General features: G+C 41.0%; 1 protein-coding gene across 1 annotated transcript; it reads right to left on the reverse strand.

Moving 5' to 3' along the window:
• Positions 1 to 2,984: 2,984 nt before the first annotated feature.
• immp1l (inner mitochondrial membrane peptidase subunit 1) lies at positions 2,985 to 15,651 on the reverse strand. The gene is made up of 6 exons (XM_079665146.1): positions 15,516 to 15,651; positions 8,522 to 8,632; positions 8,326 to 8,414; positions 7,941 to 8,067; positions 3,714 to 3,824; positions 2,985 to 3,141 (listed from the first exon to the last, which is right to left on the reverse strand). The coding sequence occupies exons 2-6, from the start codon at positions 8,624 to 8,626 to the stop codon at positions 3,061 to 3,063; spliced, it is 513 nt and encodes a 170-aa protein (XP_079521272.1). The 5' UTR covers positions 8,627 to 8,632; positions 15,516 to 15,651; the 3' UTR covers positions 2,985 to 3,060.
• Positions 15,652 to 15,673: the final 22 nt, after the last annotated feature.

Here is a 15,673-nt window from a genome sequence, read left to right on the forward strand (position 1 = left end):
TCAGGAAACACAGTAGAGGGGGCAAGTATGAGGGACCCATACTGAATAATAATAATAATAACAGAAATAATGCAAATAATAATATTATTAGTCCTCACAATGCAAAACTCCAATTAAAACAAAATGATGGTGGTATTTATTGAATGGCCTCACATGATATCAACCTACTCAAATATTTTTTGAATACCCAAATTGCCCAGATATATTTGATAAACAGACATATAGTAACCTCGCATTATTGACTAATTGGTGTGGCTCTTGGTAAACATACTGTATATAAACAAGGCCAAGAAAAATAAACCCAAAGCTACTGTTTATTAACTTAACATAATGCCCTTCATCAGGGTAATTTGCTCTGCTAATTGTGTCACTTTATGCAATAACATGATTACAGCGGTGTAGAGAAACCCTTTTCTTAAAACGTTCATCCTGAGAACAACACAAAGGGATGAATTACTAATAATTGGTTTACCAGGGATTTGGACCCCAAGTAAGGCATACATGATATTTAACATGGTTGGATGAGGTGACAAAAGATACAACACTATGGCTCTTAATTTTCCCAGATGAAAGGACTTCTTTCTAGTAAAAGATAAATCACAAATATCTGGCAACTTAACAGTAACATTGATGTACCAGCCATTACAAGAAGAACAAACCTCAATGTCCCATGATGACATTGTGGGTTATGTTGCATTGTGGGTAATGTAGGCACCATGATCGAAAATGAAAAAGAATGCATGAATAAATAAATTGAAAACTCTGGTTCGCTGCATTGTTAGAAAGATGACCCTTTCAAAAGTTTATCTTTCGGCTTGGCAGATGTAGAGCTACATACTGCAGCAACACTATGACAATACATGTGTTCGGTCCCACTGTTCTGTTACGGAGCAGCAGACACACTTCAGCCCGCTGACAGCACACAGCCTGACTCTGTGGTGCTGCATAGCTCAGCACAGCTGTCTGTTGTCCGTTTCTTCCGATCTCTATCTCTTCCTGCCTCAGTCCCAGCTTTGTGCCCACTCAGCATGATAAGGATATACACCTCTGCCCGGTCATCTTTTTGAAACTCTGGTCTCCTGACACAACTACAACAACAAAGGCAAAATACAGGATGTATCTATATACTTCTAGTAATATGAAGCTTTAATGTAGGTACTATATGAGGAGAGTCTGATCAGGTGTAACTTTAAAGCCGGCCTTTTTCATCTTGAGGGGAAATACTTGTCCTGTACTTGAGGCGGTGTGAATCCCCAATCTTCAGCTTTTAGCCTTTTACCGTGTTAACATTACTTAAATCATTAAGAGCTTCTTCCACCAGGACCTTGGTTTACAATAAACAGTGAGAGCTCCCTCTATAGGGCAGTATCTTAAAAGGGCCACGCAAAGATTACTCGTGTGAGCATTTCAGCTGAACACTGGCACCGTGTTGACACGCAGCAGATGAATATTAAACATTGAGAAACCAAGATGTGCTTGAAGCAAAATCCTACATAAATATTTTTCATGTGTACACACACACAGACGCTCACACAATCTTGAGCGGACTCCCAGCAGGCACAATCACACTCAGGCAGATAATTCAGTGTCACAGGGAGCCTTGTCTTTGACCCTCTGGCCCCCTCCAGACAGAGGAGGCAGCTGGACAGGGACCCACGGCTGCTGGGGACTCACTTCCCCTGGGGAGCTCTAAGGAGAAGAGTCCCTCTCTGCCTCGGAGAATGACCAGCTGAGCTTCCACAGCTCAGTATGTGAATGTGCAGTTATGTTTCTGTTTCCAAGAGGGGCTGAGCAGGGTTTAAAATGAGGATGTAGTGCAGGCCTTTTTGCGAGATTAAGCAGACTGGAGAACAATATAATATCACAACCATCTTAGTTTGTAACTCTTGGTCAGAAGTTGTTGCTTTCACTAAGTCACTATGCGCTGTACCAGGGCTAGCTCCCTATTGAGAGAATAGTTTTAACCTGCTTTTTAGAGGCGGAAACTTTTTGTTCATTTAGTTTAGCTTCAGCTTATTTATTATTTCAGATACAAAACACAAGACCTACATTTACATGCTTCCTTCTTACTGCCTCATTACTTTTCCCATTAACTCTTTGTCATGCACATGCACTCCTCTTAAAATCCTATAAGAAACCTGGTTAAACTTTGATATGACTGAGAAGTTTGGTTTCACTGGCAGCAATCTAACTTCCAGTTTCTTCTTAGCCCTTTACCCCAACAAGATAAAACCACATTTACATGATGTTTGGTTACTACAGGAAGCTGATAATAATGCTGTGTCTTAAGTGCATGTTGAATACTGGTTGTAGGACTGGTTTGGTTCCACAGACACACGCGCTGTTTCCAGTGGTGAGTGAGGCCCTTACTAAGTGCTTATTAATATTGTATGGTTAAATGGGAAATGTTAACATTTTTTCAATTGCCTTGGCAGCCTAATGAAATATTAAACGATATGAGAGCTTTTGTTTTACCATAATACTAAGAAAGGGTAAACATGAAATTAATAATATCTTTTTAAAAGCATGACTTTCCTTTGGTCATAGTTTATAGATTGAGACAGATATCCTTGTTTAAAGCAAAAGTTCAGTTGTCCTGTAAATAGTTGTTTGGGTGCATTTCACAGCAAATTAAATTAAACAGTTAAATTCAGCAATAAGTACCCATCCCATCATATTTATATATCGAAAACGTTGAATTATTTTTTGTCTTATTACTGAATGAGCACGATCTCAAACATCAATCTTGTGCTGCCCATTTTCTGCCATTAGCAGTTCCTCAGAGACGCAGCTGTATTGGCTGCTCACGCAATGCCGTTTTTTTATAGTGTAGTGCTGCACGTCCAGCACAATGTAAGCCCCAGAGGACAAGGCCTAATCACCAAAAAATGTATCTAAAGATGAAGTATTATAATGTATGATTGCATGATGTTTTAACCCTTTAAAAATACTGAGAAACAAAAGAATAACTACCTTTTAAAATATGCATTTATATAAATATCAGCTTTATTCAAAATGGTTGAAAACAAAGTAACATACGGTACAAACAAAGTAAATGAGTCAGTCTGAGTCACTCCGGGCTTTAATGATCCGTCTGGTTGGGCTTTCACTGAGGCTCCCAAAACTATGCAGTGGCCAGAGCTGTATGGGACAAAGGTTACAGAGAAACAATGGGTTAAAAAAAAAGAGCTATTACACTCACAACATTTCCTGAATGACTCCTTAGCATCATGTGCAACACTTTATCTCCCTTTTTGGACACATTTGCTAATATGCCTTTTAATAATGCGTTTGACTTCCTAGAAGATCTTGTTATTTCATCAGCTGTCGTTATAGGGCCTCCAGTGGAGTGCCGCTGCCCAATCAGAGGGACGGAAGGTTGGCTGACCTGTTTCCAGGGTCGTGGTTGCTATGACATCCAGTGACATGACAACACAGCAGAATGGAAAGCTAGACAATATGTTGTCCAGGCTTTGGTCAATCAGACACACTTGCTTTGAACTTCCAACTGACTCACGTCTCTCAATTGTGCTTAAATATGGCCATGCTGCACTAATGAAAAACCAAATGAAAAAAAAAAGGAGCTCAACACCTAGCACTGTTAGACCCCATTATTGAAAGATTTAATCAAACTATTTTCCTCATTATGAAGAACAATTGTTTTTTAATACAAAATAAATACATCACAACATGCATTTCACAACCCCAGTTACCTTTAGGCAAACACGCCCTCGGATCAGGGCATAGGGAATTGGGCCATAGCTCCTTGAGTCAGAGGAGTTCCTCAGGTTGTCCCCTTCTAGCCATACATGGCCTTTTGGAACCTAAAAACATCACCACACACATGGAAAGAGGAAAAACATGGACTGTTTCACCCCACAAATATTTGTGTTGCAGCACTACTTAACTTTAACACGAAAAAGTCAGTTAAACCATTATGCAGTGAGAATCTACCTTAACCCCACCCCCTACGCCTCGGCCGGCCTTGCCTCCTCAGCCAATCTTAACGTCAAACCTGCCTGTCCCTCTTTAACCCCGAACCGTCTTAGGAGAGGGGTCATGGGTAACGGGCAGGGTCGGGGGGGATTTAGAAGAACTTCAAAAGGGGTCATTAGGCTGTTGGCTGAGATCTGCGCCCCTCTTACCCAGGGAGGGCAGAGCAGGAGAGGGGCCTGAGATAGCTGGGCAGAGAGAGAGAGAGAGGGAAACAGGGAGACGGAGAGGGCTAAGCCTCGGCTAGCAGCAGTGTCCAAGGGTCTCCACCGCGCTCTGACCTGCCAGTGGGGCGCTCATCCAAGCGGGCTCTAATTCACAGTGACACCAATTATGATTAATCTCATCACTTTAGGAGAGTAGGCTTGTCAAGGCCCTAATTAAGTGCGCTGTCCCCCCTATATGTGCAGACAGGATCAACAACACATTATATTGTCATAATGGGCATCACAATCCACGAGTCTATTTTTGTGTTGCCTAACTTTTTAACGGCAAAAGTCTTCTGCAGTAGAGAATAACATGAATAAGGAAAAATAATAATATCCACACTGAGGTGAAGTCACATCTTCGCATCTGCTCGTATTTCTCAGTCCCATCACCCTGCTCTCTGATTAAAGTCTTCAGTCCTACTGTGGGATGCTGCGTTTTGTTTCATATTCGATAATTGAGACAGATGATGTGACATAATCACGAGCCATTGACATGTTGACCTAACACGAGGTAAACAACTCACTGAATAATGACGACGCAAATGAATATCATTAAAGGAGTCATCTGAGAACCATATGTCAGCATGCTGGATTCCCACCATTACACCTCATTAACATGGTAACATATGCTGGCTCCCAAGCACAGGAAAAAGAAACACCACCGTTTGTCATCTGCCAAACCAGAACCCCCCCATTTCTCTGCATCTTCTATTAAAAAAAGCTTCATCTTTCTTGTACTTATCCTTAAGACCTGGAGCTTTGATTAAGACATTTCAAGCTGCAGCACTTTTTGGAAATTAGGAAACTTTTCTTAGTCACTGTCAACATCTCTTCCGCTTTATTAAGGATCAAGCTTCAGTAATAAGACCTCTATGGCGATCGATCAATACGATTGGCACCAGCTGAAATAAGCGGTCTGATTTTGAGCCCCGTCAAACAAATTACCCTAAAGAGAAATCCAAGCATAAATAAAGAGAAAAGTACTTTAAGGATCAACGAAGCAGTATTTCAGAAAAGTGAAAAAGTGAAGAGGTCTGAAACTTGGAGAAAAGCTTATGCATATCACCTTGCAAGTCGCAGGTGTGTGAATGAGGGCGGGACAAAAAATAGTAAGTCAAAAGGTTAGGCTCTGAATTAAAGCTAGGTTAATGCAGAACAGCGGTGTAACCAGATGATGCCCCATCCTTGACTCTTCTTTTCAAAGACAACTGCTGTTTCAAGCACCTGTAAATGACCACAAAGCCACGAGCCTCATTAAAAGTCTCTATGCACGTCCGTTGGGTTTGTGAAGCTTCTCTGCAGACAGGGTGGAATGGAGATACCTCAATCATTCATCAGTTTAGCCATATAGTTATATCGTTTTTAGAGTCACTTTGATCAACCCTGCCGGCGGCTCTGGTGTGATGGACGGTAGAGATTGCCCTCGTCCTGCAGTTGTAAGCTGGGTCAAAGCGAGACATTGTGTACCTGTCAAGGACGTGTCGAGAGGCACTGAAACTAGAGCTCTCGTTGCTGCGAAGGTGTGTTGTTGAACAGCCACACCATTACAGTGCTCATTACGTTAACATGATTGAGGTAGTGAACTATGTTTAGCTTAAACACATACAGGCTTATAGAGATCATCTTTTACTATATCTCTCTGTCTATCTTTACTGCAAAGAACATAACGTATGGGGACATTTGATCTCCCCCTCTGTCCCCCCTCGCTTTGCTATAATATTTGGGATCAAGTGTCATTGTTTTGACACAATAGCTCACACACAGAAATGATTCCTAAAAGGTGACAGGGCAATTAGTCGGCTGTTGGATCTCTGAGGGAGGAGAGGACCTGCCTGTCTGTCAGGACAAAAAAGGAGGTGATGACAGGGTCTAACATTGGCTTCCAAAATTCATCTTTACAGGTCCGACCCTAATGCCAAACACCATCCTAATAGTCACAGACAAAACATACATCCTCTGGGGAAAAAACTCCCTGAGGGAATTCAAACATTTATATTGTCAGCGGGTGTTTCCTCAGCTACCTCCAATGCTGTCACATGAAGCTGATGGTTTTGCTCCTGGGAGATAATGAAATAATTTTACATAGGAAAGCTTATTCTGCTTTAACAAAAAAAAAAGCTCAGTGACAATCAGCTTTGTGAAGGGTTATTTTAAGCATCCTCCATTGTTTTTTGATGCTCACAACTGTAAGACTTTAGAATAACATTAGCTATGCAGGTGTGCCTTTTCAGTTCAATTATTGTTTTAATGTATTCTGGCCACTATTAAAAGCATGACGTTTTGTCCAGTCTGGGAAAAATACTTCCTTTGACTTTTGCTTTGATTCTGGACGTCCAAAAACGACCATGTCCTTTATGCGAGCTCCGAAAACTTCAACATCATGATTGTTAAAGAGGTTGCCCAAGGTATCATCTCTGCTATCAGTGCTATTGGGGACACATTGGAGCCTGTATTTAGTGTGACTACCCCTCACAGACCCAATGAGATGGTTAGTCAGGCTGGCCAAATGATAAAACCATATATGTGCAAGACAAGTTTTTTGTGCACTGTAGATAAATTAAAACTTAAGTAGCTGTGCACCTAGTGGGAAACTTAAAAATGACTCAAACTGGACCGTCATTTCATCCTGGGATCACAAGTGAAAACCCAATGATGTCACCTGTTACAAGTCCCCTCCTGTGTATGTGGGGTTGGGGATGAAGCTAGTAGAAGAAGAAACCTCTTTATTCCTCATTTCATTTGTTGAATGACACTTACAGTACAGGCTTGGCCTTATGCTATGTTTTTTTTCTGAACTCATTCAACAGCCTGCCCATAGTCTATAAAATACGCAATAAATTCAAAAACATTCAACGCAACCTTTGCTTTGCCGACGTATGCACACACACGCACAAGCACACACACATACACACACCTCCGCCCACCCATCAGTCTGTCCATTCGGCTGGCACTAACTCTAACAGGCTTCAGAGAGATTGCAGGCCTGAGCTGTGGGCGTTGGGGAGAGTAGTAATAGAAAAGCAATGACAGTGGTTTCAGCAGCAGAACCCCTGCTCACTCTGTGGTTTTATCACTGTTCTGAGGAAATATAGGTGTTGTCAAAAGCTGATATTTTGACCAATGACACAAAATGGATGTGTGCCGTCTAAAATGTAAACAACTATGATAGCCTATAGACTGTGGTACACACACACAAAGACAACCAAAGAAAAACTGACAGACGATTTTGCATTATGCATAGAGATTTTGTCATTTTAGGATGAAACAAGTATTTTATTGTAAACACGTTCTTTAGTCATGCTCTCTTTTACTGTTTTATTTTAACATTTTCTTCTTCAAAAGAGAAAAAACCTTCTAAAGCTTAGAAAGATGCTTATCAGGAAAGCATAAGAAAAGCCTCTGGAAATCATGACAAAGATGTAGGGCTGCTTGATTATGGCAAAAATCATAATCTCGATTATTTGGGTCAATAATTGATATCACGATTATTAAAAATGATTATCCATTTACTTTGAAAACATCAATTTATTGAACAGTTGATTACCCTGAACTGTAAGTATAATTCAACTGAAAAACCAATAAAAAAAAGAAATTATTTGAAAAAAAAAGTAATAATAATAATAAAAAATAATCTTTTTATTTCGATTACGTTGTTTTCGTAATCGTTGCAAGCCTAATCTTAATTGGGATTAAAATACGATGAATTGAGCAGCCCTACAAAGATGTAAACATACTCACATATGTGTGGGCCTTGAAAAGATCTGATGGGGAACTTGTGCAGACCTTGTCACCCTCCAGTCCAATTACCCTTTTACAAATGTTCATGTTAGGGTCAAATGGACTCTTTGCAATAATGATATCACCCCTGAAAAGAAAACACAAATCAATTAATTTGTAACACCTCACTGTGCAGTAATACACAAAAATAAAGCAAAGATATCTGGCTTTATCTATGATATATATTTGTAAAAAAATGCTGCCATATTTTCTTAACTCCTCTAAGAAACAAAAAAGGAAATACAATTAGAATTTAAAATCGTGCAGGTAGAAAATATAATTTGTAAATGTCTCTTCATATTCCGGCATTTGCCCAATGCATATGAATCCATTGACTGGAACTCACTTCTGTATTTTGCATTGCTGACGACTCATCCGTTCAGAGAACACAATATCATGGTTGACGATGGTTGGCTCCATGGATGGACCAGAACACTGAAGAAGAAATACATCGTTGTTTTTTTTGTGCATAGATTTGTTGACAGGATTTGAGAAAAAAAATAACAGCCTGGACATTATTTCTGTAACATTAATCTACGAACCACCACAAATTCTCCAATGTATTCGAAGGCACAATGTGCGATGCAGCCATACTGGACTGTGTAGCCCACAAAGCCCAAGGTCTTTCCCAGCACACTGCGGAACATCTCCACCTGCAAAACAAAACACAACCAGAGGTTATAACACAATGTCAGAGTACATTGTTATCATGCTCTATATACAATAGGGGTTACACGTTATGACATGCAATAAACACATTGTCTGCGATATTTAGCCTGATTTTTTACAGTTCTCTTTATAATGAACTCTTCCTTTCTGCTTGTTTTTCAGTATCCAGATCAAATACAAATATTGCCAGTGTTTCCTCTAGGATGGAGTCATAGCAGCGGTGCTAAGGCACGCGGGCCCAGCTAGATGTGAGCGCGGAGCCGCCGCTATTTGTATATAGGGAAAACACCGATTGCTCAAAAATGTATTATTTCATTAAATTCTTTAATGAAACACAAAAGGTACCAATAATAATAGAATGATAGTTACATTTTAAAGTGCAGTTTTTTCTACTGATACTCTCCTTAAAATCAATATATTGTGGAGCCCTATTAAACATACAGTGGTGAGTAAAGGGCTTAGTTTCTGATCCATTTATGGTAGGCTTATGTCTTTTACAAGATTACTAAAACAAAAGTTGTTTTGGGTTTAATTCTTAAAAAGGTGTGGACAAGGTTGTCACAGTTGGCCTACTGCTAAGATGGCACATTCCCTGGTGTTTCATTCTCAGAGGCTGAGCGGCCGGTTCACACCCGAAAACTGCGCTGAACTTTGCTCCTGTGTAGGATGGACCAATCGACACCTTGCGCTCAGGTGATGGACAAACACGGAGGCTGTGACACATCCAGCCTTGCAGCTCCACACTGTCTGCAGCCAGCTGCTGACACAGGGCTGCCTCCACTACCACCACAATCATTAGAGCAGTTATCAACTTCTGTCAGCACCATAGAAACACAGAGACACCCCCAGCAGCACCCGTCCGCCCGCCCTGCAAACACTCTGTCACACACACAAGGACCGTGTGTCTTCTGAGCAAACATCCCAGCCACACTCAGGTTATTGACTTTTACTCAAGCTGCAACCTGTTGTTCGGAGAGAAGAAAGTAAGTCAATCTTTACACACTGCCGTGCTCAGTGTGTACGCTGGCTCACCTGCACACACACACATGCAAATACACAAACAGATTGAAACTGTATGTTTTTGAGAAGAATAGATAAAGCTCGGTTTAGTCTGCACTTCAAACATTTTATAGTTCAGGCCGCCGTCCTGCCAGTCCGCCACAGGGTAAAGAACTATTTTCCTCCGTTTCCCTTATTCCTTCTGTCTCTTTCCTTCTTTCTCTCTCCATGTCTTCTCTCCCTCCCAGGGTATTATTAACAAAAGCAAGTAGAGCGGAAACCAAAGCCCCAAATCCTCAGAGCTCTGGGAATGACTTCCCAAAGATGGACACGGATTAGACCCCCAATTTCTCCCTTGCCCCACCACCTCCACCCCCCCTTTCTCCCCAGGTCCCCAACAGACCGGGTGTCAGGTGGCTCTCCCAGCCCTGCCAAAGGTGTTACCCCTAATCCCATTACCCCCCTCTGCTTTTCTCACACACACACACACACACACACACACACACACACACACACACACACACACACACACACACACACACACACACACACACACACACACACACACACACACACACACACACACACACACACACACACACACACACACACACACACACACACACACACACACACACACACACACACACACACACACACACACACACACAAAATGCTCTCTCATTCATGCCAACTATATTCCACCTATTAAACCCTCTATCTATTCGTTCATCCCTAGCATGGTTTGTCTCTTTGGCCCATTCACCATCCTCTCTGATCCAAAAAAGACCAACTTCATCCTTTCACCTCCCTGCGTGCTGCCTTTTCCACTCTTCCCACTTTCCCTTGATCACCCCTGGCAACCCTGAATAACAGGTGAAGAGGGACGTATATGCGCTCAGCACAGGGCCCAAATGAGGTGCCCCTTTCCAGTGAGATTTTGCTCTCTGGTTCCTTTCCACGGGAACTATAAACTCAGTCCTACCACAGCTGGTACAAGGACACCCCTGGCCCTATAATTCCTCTGTAGGGAAGCGAGTGGTCTAAAGGTTAATGTGAATCTCTAGGTCAGCACTAAGGTGACATGTTCAACTCTATTTGTCTTGCCCTCAGCATCCTCCAGCAGCATCTCTGTTATTGCAGGACTGCAAAGTACTCTCAGACATGATCTCACATGTGCTCTTCCTTCTGCTAGGCTGGGGATCAGGAATCTTTGCTAGCACTTATTCGCAGAGCACAGTGGACGGCCTCCCTTACAGCTGCCCTCATATCTCTGTTTCAGCTCCCCCTCCATTCCAGCCTGGATTCATCATAGGTAGGGATTAAGGGACTTTGCATAACAAGATCACACGGCCAGTGACTGATATCAAGAGAGTCCATATGCAGCCGCCTGGTTTTCTGAGGCACCCTCTGTCATTGATAGTGTGCGCTTGTGTGTGTGCGCATGTGGTGTGACTGTGCACAGACAAAAGCATTACCTATGTGTTTCATAGGAAGTGTATTTGAGCCGCAGTGACTCCTTTGGGATTCAGAATAAGGTGGACATCCACAGGGACTTCTGATTAGATCTCTATTACCTCTAACTCCCCAGGGCAAAGAGTCAGACAACCCACACTATCTCTTGCCCCTAATACCCAGCCCATGTGTGTGCTGGGGAGCACCAATATTAATCGAATGCTGTATTACAGCTGTGAATTAACACAAAGTCTCTCTGTTAATCCAGGATTACACACCAAACATGTTCATTGGAAAACAAAGAAAGTCAGCGCAGCCCCCTCTGCAGAACCATCTGTGGCCACCGGCCTCCCGTGGTCACAGCACAGCGCTACAGTGGGGAAAAGAGGGGGATCCCAAATGAATAGCTGTGGATGGAAACACTTCATTGTGTGTTTAACTCTGTGATCCTCTTACTGGGGGAGGCCGTTACTCAGGGCAAAGCGATCACAAGTAGATACATTCTTTTTTTTTACCAATACCAATTATGAGAAATCATAAAGTGCAGCAATAACAGGGATGCCTATCAATGTGTCCACATCAAAAGCCTTTTAAATGTAGAATTAGAGACACTACACAAATAAAATGTAAACAAAGGCATGTTTCTGCCATCTGTGTTGACATTAATGAAGACGCTTTGACAGACAAAACCACTAGAAAATAGAAGCTGTCTCTCAAAAGTTAAGAAGTGTAGGACAAGTTGTTATTGTCCTTTCATAACATCAAATGTGATGCATTATCAGGATGTAAACAATCAAATGCCCCTTGAAAATATCCCAATTTACTTTAATGGTTGTGATTCAAAGATAAAGATAGTCTTGGTAATTTCATTATATATATTATATTTAACTTTAGAAAAATGACACTTGTGTATTGGGAAAAAAAAGCGTTCATATCTTCATAAAAACGTTAACTGTCTTTTTTCCGTTGAAGTTATACGGCCAATTCTATTGGGTTTTGCCAAGTGTCGTTGAAATACCTTAGTGCAAACTAAGCTAATTTAGGAACAGCAAACAAAAAAACGTAGAGAAGGTGAAGTCAATAACAGCATATCAACATTGATACCTGATTAAACACGCATCATTGAAGCCATAAGGAAATATTCATAAAGGAATTGCCGCTACTGGTCTCAAGAGATTTGAACCTGCCACTGGCTGAGGAGTGTTAATTGAAAAACATGGCCAGTCTATTAGAGTCACAAAGAGAATCCCAATCCAAACATCACATAAGGGCCTTGCAGTGGACTCCTTACACAACTAAATTAGGAAAACATGGGCTGAGAGAGAGCTGGGCAACAGGGGGGCTAAGAGGCTTACAAGCCCCTTGTCAGATATTCTTTTTCTCCCTGAGGATCCCAGATGGAAGGGAGTCTGGAGGAGCAGGCAGCACCAGAGAGGGGACCAATCCCACCTCTGATGTCTTCCTCTGGGCAGCAGAAGGCAGAGGAGGGTGGGGCATTAGTCCTGTTGCGCAGAGCTTGATTTGATCTTAATGTGATCTATAAAAAGGAGGAGGTTTGGCAACCAGGGGGGTCTGTTTCAACTATCAGTCCAATCACAGATAATCCTGCTGGTTTAGACACAGACACCTGGCAAGATGGAGAGTGACAGATGTAAAAGTCCCAGTCACAGAGTACCATGTCTAGCCCCCATCTCCTTTAGGTCTGCCTTCTATCAGAAGCTTTATTGAAGCAACTGATCTCCATATTGCTCTTTTCATTGTTGCTAACGGCAACATAGCCGTGAAACAGCTGAGCGAGGTTACTATTTGAGGAGCTGAGGGTTTAAACCTACAATCAATGGGTCAGACAGAGCAAATAATAGCCAAGTGATATGAATACAACTGCTATGAATTGAAAGGAAGTGTGGGTTGACAGAGTCCCCAGCCAATTACATAGAATGGAAAAATCAGCAACTAAGCCTTATTGTATTGACCAAAGCGAATGCATGTTGCTGGTCTGGTGCTGAGAGAATTGAGAGATCTTATCATGTGTTGTATCATATTCACAAAGGAGTTTGTCTTTGGCACTTGCCTGTTCACAACAATGCCCCATATATATTTGACAATAGCTAATGACAGATACCTCAACCTTAATGCAAACCTATGATTTTTAAGAATGGGATTTCCTTCAATTCTAAATGAATTACTTTCTCTTTATTGTCATTTTATTTTCTATCCTATAAGTCAAACTAAATATGGCTTGCTGTATTTCATGCCATATTAGCAAAAAATCTAAATACAGCTTTTCTTCAAAACAGGGGATGTTGAATAAATGGAAAAATCCTTTGAGAACATCAGGTGGGTACAAAACCCATCCTATGCTTATTGTACTTGAGTCCTTAGAATATTACTTTACTTTTGTGGCTAAAATAACAAATATGCTGCATGTTGATGATAATCTTGCATCCTACGGATGAAACCAAAACAATCTGACCAGGAACAGTCTGACATGTTATGACTGCTGCCATTATATAGCTCAATCAGATACAGAGACTGATAAAACGGACAAAAACACTGCAGAAAAAACACCAACATGCACAGATTACATATTTAAAAAGGGGGGAAATTATGTTATTTTTCTACAATTAGGCTGCAGTATTTACACTAACACACAGGATTGTGCTACAGAGCCACGGGTTAAATTGGGATTCGAGACAATTGGAAATGAGGTGACTGGCACTGTGCAGAGGATGTGGAGAAAGTTTCCACAGAAATGTACTACATCCTGCACGTTGCACTGCTAAAGCCAGCTCTCCTCTGTCTGAGATAGTCTCACATCTTATTTGTCTCGTACAGGCTTTCCACAATGCTCAGTGTTGTCAGTCATGATATATTCCCTTGGTCTCCTGTCAGCACATATAAATCTCAACAGTGCTGTCAAAACAGCAGGACTGCCTCTGCTGAGAGCATTTGTAAAGTGAGCAGTTGGGCTATTGCCTCCTCGGGAGGCTTACACTGTCCTGTGATCTTGTGCTGCCTCTGGCCTATCTCAGCCACAAAAACGTTTTTTACAGCTGCCTTAAGGATTACACTGATCACTCATCACTCAGCTAGTATTAATAGTGGACATCATACACAATGAATGGTCCTTTTCCCCTGTCAGCGGTTTGCCAGATCTGACAAACTGAGTATCTGAGTATTCTTAAAATATTTAAAATAAGTTTCCCTGATCAGTAGGCATTTCTCACATCAGACATTTTGAGTTGTCATATTAGGAAAGAAATAATGAAAATGATGATGGCTATTGGAGTTTGAAAATGGCTCTCAATACAGCTAAATGGAATAGATCCATGATTCATTTAATTATTTACCCTCCCATCAAATACTATGATATTTGAAAATGCCTGTTAGCTGCAGAGTGCTGCATTATAATCCATACTTTAGCCCTAAACCTCTCTTACAAAAACATGAATAAGCTCAAAGTATTTTAGTTTTGTTCATTTTGGAGACTTAGGCATACAAAAGAGTAGTAACAATGTGCAGTATTTAAAATAGATTATACAGTTAATACTTGGTTGTGTGTTGTAATCATGTAGGCTTGAATGTGAAAGTAACTAGGACATTTTAAATGTCAAAGAAGAGACAAAACACACAATAAACAAAGTCAAGATGAATGAGTATTGAATAAAAGTAAATTACATGTAGTGAAAACCTTACTCTGATAGCTCTACACAGAAGATACCTAATAAAAATGTACATGGAACTGCTACCAGGCACATATAGATGTTATATATATATGTCTTGCTGTTGAACTAAATCATTTTAATATTTGCACAAGGTGTACATCATAAATGCAAAACGTTGTTTTAAAAAGACGACTTTCTGGTAGTTATGGCTGCTTTACATACAGGTGTGAGCGATGCAAGTCATTTGCATATTGCTGTGTGTTTCTAAAACACTCAGATATGCTCCTTGTCAAAAACAGTTTCAGTTTTCGGAACATTTAAGACACGTAAGGCAATCCATTATGCAACGAAGCAATTCAGTGTATGGCTGATTCCAGCATAATGAACATAATGTCCCATTCATGTATGAATGTGTAGTATGTTTTCCATTTTTACATCTACGATAAGTCGTATTGAATATTGTGCCAGCTTGTTCTTATGTACACATTAACATACAGTTAAATTGAAGTTATGTATACTCAGGCTGTTGTACAAGAGATGGGCTGTGACTGTAAAATAAGGGGCTGCTTCTGTAAAACAGTGTTCAGGTTCTGTAATGAAATGAGCCAACAAGGTCAAAGCGACACACAGTCTTGAGTTAGGTGACTCTTTAGGCACGGAATAGCGGCGGGCCATTATAAAGAGCGCATAAGCTGACACTTATGTGAACAAAATAAAAAATATAAGAAGTGACTTTAGCTTTACTTACCTACTGACTTAGTGTTTCAATGCTCAGACCATTCATTTACCACAACAACTTGAAAAATCACGTCCGTCAAACCTCTCACATGGCCCCACAACAATCTTTGCCCTCATTGGTCGAGCGCCACTAAAGTCTTCGGTGATTGGACAACACGTTCCAAAACA

Source organism: Notothenia rossii (genome assembly GCF_949606895.1).
Source record: "Notothenia rossii genome assembly, chromosome: 2".
Classification (NCBI taxonomy): domain Eukaryota; kingdom Metazoa; phylum Chordata; class Actinopteri; order Perciformes; family Nototheniidae; genus Notothenia; species Notothenia rossii.